The sequence below is a fragment of the Oncorhynchus keta genome, chromosome 28 (genome assembly GCF_023373465.1).
Source record: "Oncorhynchus keta strain PuntledgeMale-10-30-2019 chromosome 28, Oket_V2, whole genome shotgun sequence".
Classification (NCBI taxonomy): domain Eukaryota; kingdom Metazoa; phylum Chordata; class Actinopteri; order Salmoniformes; family Salmonidae; genus Oncorhynchus; species Oncorhynchus keta.
The window spans coordinates 55,665,624-55,680,677 of NC_068448.1; the positions used below are offsets into that span (position 1 = coordinate 55,665,624).

General features: G+C 44.7%; 1 protein-coding gene across 1 annotated transcript in view; it reads right to left on the bottom strand.

Moving 5' to 3' along the window:
* Positions 1 to 13,487, bottom strand: part of LOC118371079 (neuropilin-1a) — an 83,987-nt gene extending 70,500 nt beyond the window's left edge. The window contains exons 1-3 of the mRNA XM_052483305.1: positions 12,695 to 13,487; positions 10,977 to 11,419; positions 9,128 to 9,302 (exon numbers count right to left, since the gene is read on the bottom strand). Coding sequence (XP_052339265.1) covers positions 9,128 to 9,302; positions 10,977 to 11,043 — 242 coding nt within the window. The 5' untranslated portion in view covers positions 11,044 to 11,419; positions 12,695 to 13,487. The remainder of the gene's footprint in view (positions 1 to 9,127; positions 9,303 to 10,976; positions 11,420 to 12,694) is intronic.
* Positions 13,488 to 15,054: the final 1,567 nt, after the last annotated feature.

Sequence of the window (15,054 nt, forward strand, 5' to 3'; positions counted from 1 at the left end):
GAGAGGCCCTCTCTATGACCCTTCTTAGGGGTGGCGCGGTTCAGGGGTAGGGGGTGGCACCAGGGTAGGGTATTGTAACAGGGAGGCCACTAGCACCCCACTGTGAAACAATTCAATCTTAAAAGGGTACTATATAGTGGTGCAGAAGGACGAAATATACCATCCATGTGCCTATTGAGGCTATTTTAGGTAATGTAATTATGATGTGAGGAAAAGGCGGTAGCTTTGTTGATTTACAGAGAAGATATCAAGTAGGAAAGCCAACAAAGCGAGGGTTTGTGGAGTAGCTTTAACTCAATCAGAGATTAACGGGGTCCAGAGACATCCATCACTGCCTGATGTCCTGCTGCCGTTGCCTCCTGCTTGCAGTCGGCCCACACACACAGACATAGACGCAGGCATGCACAAACACACACACCCCTGTCAACCTCCAGAGAGCTGTGGAGTGAGGGCCCGGGAAACACCACACCAGCTATCGACGGACAGGTTGGCAAACCACTCCACGGTGTGCATAATCACAGAGATCGGACGGAAAACTATGGACCGAGGACGTTTGGAATCCAGCCAGCCTGAAATAGAAGGATAAGAAGGACTTTCCTACCGACTGCAAAACAAACCCACTTGGCCTTCAAAGCCTCTCCTACTAAGCAAGGTGGCTTTAGGGCAACAAACAGGCCTGGGAGGACCTGGGAAACAAGGGCACATCAATCAAACCCCGAGGGCCGTTCAGGGCTACGGCACTAAACCAAACAGGGCTAACATGCCCAGACAAGGTGTATTAACACCACTGACTACAGCCCCAGCCGGCCACGTCAACAGGCCTCCACAACCTCCAATAGGCCTCATCAATTAAAACAAGATTCCATGGACTCTTTCCGATAGAGACTGGGAGGGTGGAAGGTGGAGGAGAAGAGAAGCATTGTGAAGTACTGTTTTCTACTTACCCCCCCCTCTTCTTCCTACAGCCATCTCATAATTACCCCTTGTTCATTTTCCCCTTTTGTTGTTTTGAGCGCAACCAGAAAGACTCCATGTTTAAAACAGCCTCTCTTACATGGAAAGAGAGAGAGAGAAGTGAGGAGGTGAGCTAGAGAAAAACCTGTTGCTTATCTAAAAAGCGACTGAGTTGAGACTGTATGTCTTTGGAAACAGCACTCTAATTGAATTACGACCTGAGTGTTTAATGCTTTTTCGCCTTTCTCTGGAATTCAAATGTGTATGAATTTCTTACAGTCCATAGATCTGTGTCCAGATAGAGACAATGCAGTTCTCTAATCATGGGCTGAATCCCAATGGTACCCTATTCCTTGCATAGTGCACTACTTTTGACCAGAACCCATACAGACTATGCAGGGAACCGTGCACTTTGTAGGGAGTATGGTGCCATTTGGGATGCTACCATGTACTTGTCCATGAAGTTATTTTCCTGGGAGTCTGTTTTGGATAAAAAGCAAGGCATACTACAAGAATTCCCTCAGCTGTGTGGGCTGTGACATCATCCACTAAAAATCCATATAGGGATGCTTATATGGCTCTGGAGGGAAAACACTAAACAGGCCGCAACCAACCAAAACTCAGATACTAAATCATCCATTCTCAGTGAACATAGATGATTAAATAAACCTGAAACATGATATCTTTATATCGTTGCATAGCAGAGTTATAGGTCTGCAAGTCTGCTGTTTTCTGATTTACGACTGAGTCCCCGTACTCCTCTTCTCATTCCTTTCTTCTTCTCCCTCCTGTTTCATCTTCCCCTCCTCTTCCTTCTCCTCCTCCTCTGAAGTGGAGTCCTCTCCTGCGGGGTAGAAGAGTGGCTCGCCTCCCGGTCATGGTGTGCGTGAGCTGGGCGCGCATGAATCAAAGTAGTGACAGAGCAGCAGGGAGGACGGCAGATGTCACGGCAAGAAAGCTTTTCAATCAGGCTGCCCTTCCAACACTGGCCAAGGTGAACACTTCACTACCGGCAAACCCATCTCCTCTAGTCTAGCCCCAGCCAGGGACACATGCACGCACGCACGCACACACTCTCTCACACACACTCACAGACACACACACACGCACGCACACACACCCTCTCTCACACACACACATACACACTCACAGACACACACACACACACGCACGCACGCACACCCTCTCTCACACACACACATACACACTCACAGACACACACACGCACGCACACACACGCACGCACACACACACACACACACACGCACACACACACACACACACACACACACACACACACACACACACACACACACACACACACACACACACACACACGCACGCACACACACACACACGCACGCACGCACGCACACACACACACACACACACACACATTTAAATCCTGCTCATTAGCCAAAGGACTTTTGCCACCATTAACCCTTTGCGTAACATAAGAGAGAAATGAGAGAGAGAGAGAGAGAGAGAGAGAGAGAGAGAGAGAGAGAGAGAGAGAGAGAGAGAGAGAGAGAGAGAGAGATAGAGAGAGAGAGAGAGAGAGAGACAAAGAGAGAGAGAGAGAGAGAGAGGGAGAGTCAAGAGGATTCCTACACCACTCTCCTTTTAAAGCCTTTTGTCCTCTATCATATGACAGAGGTGAACCTCTCTTTTAAACATGACCCCAGAGAGATAGTTTAGACAGGGCTTTCATCTGCTGGGAAATGCTAATTACACTAGTTTTAATGGGTCACCGGACTGTCCAGAAGTCTTTCTGTATGCTGTGAATGTACCAGAAAAACAGGGCTTTCTGAAAAACCTGTGTCCTCTTTTCTGTTATGGCAAGTTGGGAATTTGTGATAATTCAGAGCAACTACTCACCTTGAAGCAAATTGCTATCAGTGGTGCTGCTGTAATGTAATTTGAGATACAATCTACTTCCTACTGTACAACTCTGGAGGCGGACCAGGTGCATCATTTCAGCCGATATTGTCCTCGTCTGTAGTTAAAATACACAGTGCTGCTGCTCTCTGCATTTTGCCTCGTTGAGCAGATCTGCCTCTGTTGCCTCAACTCTGCTTTGATGTTGTACAGCGGAACTGCTTCACTGACACAGACTCACACAAAAGAGACCCATAAACAACTAGAAATCCTGTCTGTTAGTCAGGCTATAAGTATCTCCAACAATTCATGTCAGCCCAAATCTCTTCCCCTGGCCCTAAGAGGTCACAGCCTGCCTGCCTGTTTTGGAAGACCTGAACGTGCCCGACAGAGAATTAAAAAAGCCTCGTTACATTCCCGCCTTATTTATTTTCCTCCATGACAACGGAGGCTGATGGACGATCACGCAGCCCACTCACCACCTCCATATTTGCTTGTGCAGCGGACGAGCGTGAGACAGGGTTCTGCGTCCCAAATGGCACCCTATTCCTTTTATAGTGCCCTATTGGGCTTATAGGTCTCTGGTCAAACTAAGTGCACTATATAGGGAATAGGGTGGAATATGGGACGCATCCAGGGAGTGAGAGGGGAAGTGAGTGGGAGAGTCAGCGCACTTTATTCAGGGGATTTCTGGGGAGAGTTATGGGGCACTTCCACACAGAGATGGAGCATCTCCACAGAGGAGAGAAGACCCACTGATATCCCAACCCCAGCAGGGAGCTTCAGGCCCAGGCAGGCTTGTGTGGCAGTACCAGGGAAGCAGTCGCAGCACAAATCCCCTCCTTCTTCACAGTACCCCTCGTATACTCTGAGAGGAACAGGTGGTCTTCATTGTTAAACATGAAGTGTTGTGTTACGAACCTATGAGTCAGTCAGGGTCTTAGGATTCGTGCAGAACAAAAAGACCTACATAAAACAGAACTCTCCAGAACCAGTAGGGGGCTGAGTAGACTTTCCCCTGCTTTTCCCTGCTGTAACTCATGTCTGTAGTCTAAGGTCTGTGTCCCAAATGGCACCATTTTCCCTACATAGTGCACTACTTTTGACCAGATCCCTATGGGGCACTATACAGGGAATAGGGTGCCATTTGGGTTGCAAGCCTTTAGTCCAGCAGGGCTAGCCAGGAGGAATGCCCGGCAGGGCAGGCGGAGAGTGGAGGGCAGAGGGCAGGCAGGCAGGATGTGTATTGTCTCAGACCACAGCGAAGAGTGTTTGTCTTCCCAGCAGGGTATGTGGCTCTCTGAGGGGGCTACTCGACAGGAGAGGGGAGGGGGTCATAATTAGAGAGAAGAAAAGGCTGCTTTTTCAAGCCTTGAGTTACGGGCAGTCACAGTCAGTAGCAGGGGAGATGGAGGGGGGGCTAGGGGACGAAGTGGGGAGTTCAGCTAGTGGGGAGCTCAGTTAGTGGGGAGTTCAGTTAGTGGGGAGCTCAGATAGTGGGGAGTTCAGTTAGTGGGGAGCTTAGCTAGTAGGGAGCTCAGTTAGTGGGGAGTTCAGTTAGTGGGGAGCTCAGCTAGTGGGGAGCTCAGTTAGTGGGGAGTTCAGTTAGTGGGGAGCTCAGTTAGTGGGGAGTTCAGTTAGTGGGGAGTTCAGTTAGTGGGGAGTTCAGTTAGTGGGGAGTTCAGTTAGTGGGGAGCTCAGTTAGTGGGGAGCTCAGTTAGTGGGGAGCTCAGTTAGTGGGGAGTTCAGTTAGTGGGGAGCTCAGTTAGTGGGGAGCTCAGTTAGTGGGGAGCTCAGTTAGTGGCCCACAAAGGGCCTTCTTTAGAAGGCATTCTCCGAATATTTCCCCCCACCCTCCATGTCTCCTCGCCATCTCAGGACTGCATGGGCTGTCACACAGGAATTCACTGTTCTCTGAGGTCCAGCAAACACAGGACAGGCGGAAAGAAGAGGGAGGAAGGAATAAGGAGACTCACTCGCATATAGAAGGAATCATCCTCTCTCTTTTCATCTCTCCATTTTAACCTATCTTTTCTCAAAAACATAGCGGACAGAGAGGCATTTTCATATCGAAAGCAACCTCTCCTTTTCTTACCCCATCGCTCAGCTTTAACCCCTCTTTCCGTCAAAAGGCAGCTCTACTCTTCAGCAGTCTTCACCATAGCTATGAGGGGATCTCACATTATGTAGGCATAGAAAGAATTGGTCCGATATTTTGTTTGGTCAGAGGATCCAAGCACATCAATGATTCATTGTGCTGTCAAAAGCCTATCATATTGGTGGAATGTTGATTCCAACCAAAGCAGCTTTCGTAGAAAGCAACAGCATCACACTCTGTAAGGTTTTCTAAGTCTAAAGTTAACTTCAGAGCAAATTGAGTCCAAATATTTGTCTTGACGGACCAGGCTTTTACCTCAAACTTCATTTGGTTTGTGAGAGCTACACCGGTGGCGTAACCCAAAAACACAGCATGAGAGTCTATACAACACTGCATGGAAAGGTAAACATTTCCCACATTCACTGTTCAATGGCCACTTAGTCCTTATCTACCGGTGAACGCTTTTCCTCCAACTCTCCACTCTCTCAGGATACGAGTTGTAGACTGAGCCTGAGTCCCAAATGGAACCCTATTCCCTATATAGCGGAGAACACAGGGCCCATCGGGCTCAGGTCAAAAGTAGTTCACTATGAAGGGAATAGGGCACCATTTGGAATGCAGCCCTAACCTTTCAAACAAACCCGTCAGCCAGTCACACGTGTAACAACAGAGGTAGACTCAGCCTTTTGTTTGGTTTCTGTTTGGTTGGCTGATAACGGCAATGTAGGAGCACATGTGGAGCATGTGTGTTCCATTTGGACCAATAATTAAATTGCAGGGGAGCGCACTGAGGCTTGCATTGTAGCTGCCTGCTTACCCCTTACGCACTGGTCCATCAGATAAGCAAGGCAAGGCATCCATTCTGGGACTTCAGTTTCCATTATGCAAGGGTTGTTTTGTCTGAGTTGAGCTGCGACTGGATGGCCCATGGAAGTCTGATTACTGCTGCTGTACAAATCACACCAACCCAACCGCTATCTAGCAACACAAAGACACCAAGGCCATGAAGCACATACAGTATCTCTCCCTCCTATGCCCCAATGGACTTATCTACATTATGACATGTCCCTCTAGCTATTAAGATGAGTGGCCTTCCCTTTACTAAGCACCATTAGGCGACATGAGTTGAGACCTAGGGCCATGAAAAATAAGAGAGCCTAATTGAATGGCTGCATCTTAAACGCCAGCCTATTCCCTGTATAGTGCAGTACTTCTGACCAGGGCTCTGGTCAAAAGTAGTGCACTATGTAGGCGATAGGGTGATATTTGGGACTCGTCCAATGTCACTGGCCATCTTCCCGATCCAGTCTAAAGTGAACACGTAAGGGGAAACTAGTGGAACTACAGTCCCATGACACCCACTGGATTAAAACGTGGACTAAGAAACGCTACCAGACCAAACAGTGTAGAGGAGAAGTGGTTCAAGTAGAAGAGCCTTGAGGTCAAGCTGACCCTGTTTCTCCACTGTATATTACTGCGTCCCAAATTGCACCCTATTCCCTAGAGTGCACCGCTCTTGGCCGGAGCCTTATGGGAAACCCTATGGGCTCTGGCCAAAAGTACTGCACTAAATAGGGAATAAGGTGCCATTTGGGATGCATAAACTGCATGAACCACATGAATCACTAGTGACTTGATTAAGTTTCAAAGATGTCTCTGCAGGTTAGTTGTTGTTAGTGTGCTTCCCTCTAGCGCTGTGGTTTATAACCCGTGACCACTCCACGGGCAGCATTACACAGTAAAAACACTGTAAACCCTGGCTCTGCTCCAAACATAATAAGGACGTTTGGCAAAGGTTGGAACAAGGAAAATGACATGCTTTTTGTACGCAACTAACAAATGTACGGAGGGGCAAGCAATTAACTGCATGGCAGGTCAGCCCCAACGTGGAAAACAGAACCCTTCAATGGATGTGGACTGAAACGTTAGAAATCATTTGTACACAACACGGAAATGCTCAAACTTGAAGTTCACCGAGGACATTTCTTTTCAACTGAAAAAAGGGAAGCAATATTGCATTTTGTGCCTTGAGGCTGAATTCCTTGTTTTTTGTGTGTGTGTGTGTTTAAACACAGGAAACTCATTCCTGGTTAATTCCATTAACAAAAGTATTGTTTCCTCTTTCTATATGTCCACACACACACACACACACACACACACACACACACACACACACACACACACACACACACACACACACACACACACACACACACACACACACACACACACACACGCAGTAACCTTGTGCCTGGCGACATTTTAACAGTCCCTGGGTGATTAAATCTGAGCTAGGAAAAGTCAGGACCACCAGGATCCTCCTCTGGAAGACGGCAGTGGTCAACCAGGCAGTAAATCACAGAATGGCCCTTTATAGAAGCAGTAAATCACAGAATGGCCCTTTATAGAAGCAGTAAATCACGGAATGGCCCTTTATAGAAGCAGTAAATCACAGAATGGCCCTTTATAGAAGCAGTAAATCACAGAATGGCCCTTTATAGAAGCAGTAAATCACAGAATGGCCCCTTATAGAAGCAGTAAATCACAGAATGGCCCTTTATAGAAGCAGTAAATCACAGAATGGCCCTTTATAGAAGCAGTAAATCACAGAATGGCCCTTTATAGAAGCAGTAAATCACAGAATGGCCCCTTATAGAAGCAGTAAATCACAGAATGGCCCTTTATAGAAGCAGTAAATCACAGAATGGCCCTTTATAGAAGCAGTAAATCACAGAATGGCCCTTTATAGAAGCAGTAAATCACAGAATGGCCCTTTATAGAAGCAGTAAATCACAGAATGGCCCTTTATAGAAGCAGTAAATCACAGAATGGCCCTTTATAGAAGCAGTAAATCACAGAATGGCCCCTTATAGAAGCAGTAAATCACAGAATGGCCCTTTATAGAAGCAGTAAATCACAGAATGGCCCTTTATAGAAGCAGTAAATCACAGAATGGCCCTTTATAGAAGCAGTAAATCACAGAATGGCCCTTTATAGAAGCAGTAAATCACAGAATGGCCCCTTATAGAAGCAGTAAATCACAGAATGGCCCTTTATAGAAGCAGTAAATCACAGAATGGCCCCTTATAGAAGCAGTAAATCACAGAATGACCCTTTATAGAAGCAGTAAATCACAGAATGGCCCTTTATAGAAGCAGTAAATCACAGAATGGCCCTTTATAGAAGCAGTAAATCACAAAATGGCCCCTTATAGAAGCAGTAAATCACAGAATGGTCCCTTATAGAAGCAGTAAAGCGGTATAACCCACAGTGTCTTTTTTTTCACCAAACTTTTCACCTAAATCCAATGACATGGTTCATATAATTGTTGAGTTCACTTTGAATCCACATTAGCTGACAACTAAATCAAGTGTAGACCAAAACTAGTTGTTAAACTGACGTCTGTGCCCAGTGGGCAGAGATCCTATTAAAACAGTGCAATCTACGGGCCTATGTGGTATTCAGCGAAAACACAAGCGGCATAGCAGTGAGAGAGAAAGAGAGAGAGCTTGGATGTAGTGCGGAGTGGGGATACAGTAACAGTATCCATCCCTGTTCACTCTGTGTTCTCTAGCTGCCCCTCCAGCGTAAACAAAGGCACAGAGGGAACACACACAGGGAACCGGGAACAGGGCAGGGTTTGGGGCGCAGGCAGAGACAGAGGGATAGGCAGCCAGCCAGCCCAGGCTGAGACATTGCTTCACCTCAGGGCACCACTGACACAGGGAGGCAGCAGGCTCATCACATTACTTTGGAGCTCCGGTTTCATAGCCTGGCTGCCTGGCTTAGACCTCCCCGACAACAGGTTAACCGTTTGACCTAGAGTGGCATAACACCTTAAAGCTTAAAAGTCAAACATGGAACTGTAACTGACCCAGCAGGATGGGTCAGTTCCCCTTCTAATGGACTATGATGAGAAGAGGAAGAGAAATGTATAATGTATCGAAGTTTAGATGAAATGGGCTTACTTCCTCAATGGAAAGACCCATGAGAATCTGAAAAATATTAAGTCCTTTGAGTAAAATCTTTCTCAGACAATGACAAGAAAATAAACTCTGATGCAAGTGTTTTTTTTTAAATACTCTTGCCTCACACATGCAAGCAGCGCTGCGCTCGCAATAATTCCATCGCCACTAGATGGCGGGCTTTCATGTACAATATGCATGAACGGTGTAGTGGGCAGCCAAGTCAACTTACTTGCACTCTCTGTCCTCGAGATCAAAATGCGGGTTAAAGTTGATTAGAATTCTTTGGTGAGGTCCAGGCGCTGTTATCACCCAAACGCATTTCTGAGATGGCAAATATGATGTCGGATACCCAGGCGAGGTGAGGTAATTCGCATTGGTTATTCTGATGTTGTCCCCACACTTGTCTGCAAGAAAGAAAGGGGAGAAAAGACAGTCAGCACAACAGCCCAAAGTGACACAGACGCAGGGATTCAAATGAATCAATAATTTTGGCTAGAATTGAATGCAGAAAAAGTGTGTTTTTTAATCAGAATATTGTCCCGATGAAGATAGGGACTGTTTTCAAAATCAAACTGGAATCGAACATGATTGTTTGAATAATTTTTTGAAATATATATTTAGGCTGATAAATTACAAGCTAACTCCATATAAACATATACCCACAGTGTCTAAATATGTCTAAACTAGATACCAAACAAATGGAATATGCGTTTTGGCTATTTTGGTTAGGTCTACATTCGTGAAGACACACAAAGTCTTCACGTAAAGTCAATCATTTCTGACAGTCAATGCGCTAAAGATTATGAATTTCTCCCACATTTTCATAAATGTGTTGTATTGACTTTTTATCGTATTAATTTGCTCAGATAACACAGTATGGTACACATTTTATTTGACAGGCATATATAAGGACAGGACATACAACACAATTGTTCACAAACATTAGGAAAAGTTTCGCCTATAGCCTACTGTTAATTGTAGTGGTTTATGTTGGGCCAACACGGTTGATGTTAATCGCTTGTCAATTAAAGTAAAAAATGTTTCTTTATAAATAGGCTAGTAAAAAATGATGTGAAATGTCACAAACAGCTATTATCTAGAACAACTCCTAATGACCAAGGACCATTAGCCCCGGCAGGGAGTAATGGATTCATGTAGTAGACCGAGAGTGGACGGGGAGCCTGCTGCTACACTGTGGCTGTGCCGGGGTATGGCTGAGTCTCCATGGGAATGGCACATATGGTGCCATGCGACTTGTAGACAATGTGTCATATGGCAATAACGCCAAACAATTAAAAAAAATGATAGACTCTAGTTTTTTCACAGATTATCTGTGAGAAGCATTATTTATTTGTTTTTGGGGTAGCCTATGTAGACTATAACATAAAACAAAAATATCTATGCCATCTATTTTTCGTTTGCTGAGTAATCTATATTAACGAATGATGCTCGTAATGTTTGTTAGATTCACGCAGATCCTTATAAAACTTGTTTCCCTTTTCTCACAGACCATTTTTTACAAGCGCCGGAGAATAACGAGCCCTTCCTCGTGTCTAGAGACACGCCACTTCAAGTAGTCCAAATTAGCCTCTCACTTTATCTTCATTTATGTGTGCGCAGTCATGCTTTTGTATTATAGCTACCATCTGCCATGTAAAGTACTTGAAAATGTGTTTTGAATAGGATACAATGTAATATTCAACAGAATTTTAAATGTGGCGGTTCATTCTTTCTTATGTCTCTATATTCATTCTATCGTAAAGAAGTTTGCTCATAGTGGAAACGAAGCAATAAAGAGCCGCCTGCCTACATGTATTTGCTACAGCAAAGAAAGAGGGAAGTGCCCTAGCACTAGTCTACTGTGCCCAAACGTTTTATAACATCTGAAAAATAGAACGACCCACACTACAGTAATGTATCTGTGACAATGGCAGCACTAACCCGCAGGGAAGACAGGCAGGTGAACGCGTAACGAGTCAGAAAAACATCAGCGAAGGGTTGGAGACGGTTCATCCTTAAAAACATCAGGATAAATAGGCTAGCCCAGCACAGCCGGGGGAATATCAGTTGTCACTTACCATTTTTGAAAGCCTTAGCGACGAAGAAGATTCCCATTAAGAGGAACAGCACTAATCCACAATGCATCCTTGTTTTGTTAGAAACAAAATAAAATGAGGAAAAACGAAAAACGAAATAAAACTCCTCCCAATGTTTTTCAGGTCCTGTTAATTCTTCCTTATTTTCAAGCGTGGGCCGAAAGAAAACAAATAAAGCAGAAGTGTCTTGACTAAAGCAGTTGAAATGTGTGTGGATATGTCTCAGGTCGGCTGCTGTATCCTGTCATTCAGGTCCGGGTTCCTCTCTCTTCCAGTCGGGGTCCTCTCTCAAACACTGGCGTTGCCATTTCCTCCACACAAGTAGTCGGAGCGAGTAAAAGAATAAGTACAAATCCCCGGCGCCAGCACCACTCCCGTTTCAACTCCTTGGAAACGATGACCAGGCAAGAGGTAATCCGTCGGTGCTAAATGGAAAGAAATATTGAGAGTAAGCAGCGGTGGTGGTGATATTCGTTTCAAAAGTGGGCACATTAGCAAATCAAGCTCGCGTTGTTCCCCATTCGCCCTCTGCTGATTCTCAAATCTGACAAGACACGAACTAGTAATACTAACATCTGGCGAAAGTCATTGCCACAATAGAGGCTTAAAACGATGGATACGACCCCTAAATTGCGGCCGCTTTTCTTCTTTTGAGCGGGTGTGCTGCCTGCTTCAGCCTGGTTGCTCGAGCCTAAATCTCAGAGGTCTCTGATTGGTTTGATTACAAATATGCATAGCCCAACCTATGGACGCCCCTCTCTCTTTAAAAGCTGAGGTCTGGGTTCTTTTTCCGAGACTCTCTCCGTCTCACTTGCAGACTTCCAGTCAGACCTGAAAGTGACAGCGCACACGGGCGCTAGCTCTCTTTCACTATCCCATCTCTGTTGGAGATGGACTGTCACACTGTCACTGGCTACTGGATGTCACTAAACTACGCTAACAAACAGCTCAACTGGAGGACAATAACATAGACCACTACTGCCTCCAAAACTTGTATTTGTGTGTGCCAAACGACCTCTCTCAAAGACGCTCCGCTAATTCTGAATTCAAGGGAGCTCCCTAGGAGAGAAAAGCCTCCTTCAAATGCTATGTGGCATTCAATATCGAATTATCATTCTAAAGAAGAGATATCGATTTGCAATATGAATAGATTTTTTTTTATACCATATATCTATTTTTACGCATCAATGGGCTATGTAGATGTCCTAATTGTAAAAGCGGTTAACGCAAGAATCGCGATAAAGCGTTCATTAAAACGTCATATTGAGATTTAGGGGGAAATCAATGGCAGTGCAAAGCATCAAGCAATTTGGCTTTTTAGACTACCTTATGGCACTGCACAACAAGAGGACTTGCATTCAATATGAAATGCGTTCGACCAGCTGCTATGCTCACCAAGTCACAGGATACAATACTCTGCAACTACTCTGACGCGAATCCAAAAGGGCGCCTAACATTCCTTACATGTGACACTGGAAATCTGAATGACAGAGTAATTCAACATTTCAAGCGATACAAAACGTGCCCGTACCCGGCGTTCTATGCTGTTCAGGGGGATAGTAGCTCACTTCAATGCGCTGTATATTTAACACCATGTGAATGAAAGCTAAGAGCACGCTTCGCTCAGTGTTCCTCATATATCAACATTGTTCTGTCTCTCCTGAATTCAAGCCACTTAAAGAAAAAATAACTGCATTCACCTGCGTCTTGTAGACTCACTCACAACCCCGTATGTATCCAATGTCGAAGCGAAGCAGTTTTCGGCAGGCTGAGAGTATGCCCTCTCTGTTTCTCTGTCAAAGTCTCCGCACCTCCTTCCAAATCCGTTAACCTCAAAAACAACCACAGGAAAGGACAGGTCTCCACCGCTGACGAGAGAGGAAGTCAATTCCCAAATATTTCCCCAGTCAATTCGTAGCCTGTAGTACGCCGGGGCCGGTCCGGGCAACCCTGAAGCTCAGCACCTCTCTGCTCCGCGCAAAAGCACGCACCCGCTGCCAATTCCTTCCCGGAGACTCAACTCAGTGTACACACAGCCACCTATCCGCTGCTGTCAGTAGTATCAAGTGAGGGGTACGGGATTTGCGCTTACAATGAGTAGCACGGCGCCGGTAAAAGTCAGTCCAAAATATCACCCGAGGTTAGAAAATGTCAATATCCTATAGAGCATTGATTGATTGAATGCATTGACTGCTTGACTCGAATTTAGCATTTATTATTCCTCCCTCTGTACAGGGCGTCACGCACCTCTCCTGCGTGTGTGCTCAGCTCCTGTAGCGCTGTTGAGAACACAGGCTTCGTTTGGAGTCTCCGGTGTCTCGGGACCCAGCCAGCCAGTCACACGCCCATATACCAGGGGGTTGCCTCGACAATCGAGATGTAGATTCAACCGCCTGGCTGTCTTATCGCAGTCTACAGAATAGACTGAGTCACATTAGATATTAGGACACATCTGAACACACCCACAAAATAAGCACTGATAATACAACTGCCATTCATTTTACTCATACGTTCAAGGCTATTATTGATACGTTTTGTGTAATGATCTAGTAATAAACAGCCATTGCCCCAAATTGCATTCTTACAGGCTATATGGACCTCGTATGGACAGTCGTCTTGAGTTCTCACATTTAATGTGTTTAAATGTATACTTATTATTGCCCAGCAAGTACCTGATCAATTGTACCGTCTGGTCTGGACATATTTGGTAGCAGGTACACTCTTAGAAAAAATGGATCCCAACAGGGTTATTGTGCTGTCCCAATAGGATAACCCTTTTTGGTTCCAGGTAGAAACCTTTTTGCTTTCAAGTACAATTTTGGGTTCCATGTAGAACTCTCTGTGGAAAGGGTTCTACGTGGAACCTAAAATTGTTTTTTTTTTTACCTGCAACCAAAATGGATCTTCAAAGGGTTCTGATATGGGGACAGCGAATGACCCTTTGAGGTTTGATATAGCACCTTTTTTCTTAGAGTGTATAGAGAGACGTTTGAGAGACCTGGACTCCAGCGCGTACAGGGCGCACGCAGTCCTGTGAGTCTGGAACTTGCTATTGGCCAGAAATGACCCTGTGTCATGATTTGAATAATATGGATATTGTGAACATAAAACAAATGTGAGTTATTGATTGACATGATCATTTAAACAAGCTGAACTCCTATATGTCAACGTTACAAATACCTTAGGAGGTTGTTAGGCTATTCATTAAAATATATTTAACTCCCATTGCCTTCATATTGAAGTTAATCACATCAAACGCACGAAAACGACATCCCGCCCTGATATTTAGAGGGTGGAATACATTGACTCTGACCGCATTCTAAGCACACCAGGGTGGCACCGAGGTTGGAGTGTCTGGGAGCAGGAAAGGGTGTCTTGGAGACGGACTCCTACATGGAGCCTCGGACGATAAAATGTAAACCCATAGGTTGAACCCAAGCAGACACATTAGAGTGAAGTCAAGAGTAAGTAGTGCATTATCCGGTGTGCAATGGTGTGACCGCAGTAACCACAGTAACGGGAGCTATCTCCGGCCTGTAGGTGGTGTCAAGAGAGACGACCTGCTGGGGAATTCCCATATGTCTAATAAGACTTCTATATTTACAAACACATGTAGACTTATGATTAGACTCTTGGGTCTTCATTTAATTAAAATCGCAATGCAGAAATAATTATTTATATTTTTCAGGGAAGGTTATCAAAATCGAAAAGGGTTTTTTCATTTTTATACTCTTATACTGTCAATTCATTCCATGATCAAAAACAATAGACCTTTACATCAGCTTTCTTATTATAAAACTGCAGAAGAATGAATGTAAGCATGTATAAAGGCATGTATAAAGGCTTAACAATGCTAAATACTAATAAAAGGCACAATACTGAATATATACAGTGGTGTAAAGTACTTAAGTAAAACTACTTTAAAATAATACTTAAGTAGTTTTTTTTTTTAATCTGTATTTTTCAATTTATATTTTTCTCAACTTTTACTTTTACTTCACTACATTCCTAAAGAAAATGATGTATTTTTTACTATTTACCCTGACACCAAAAAAAGTAC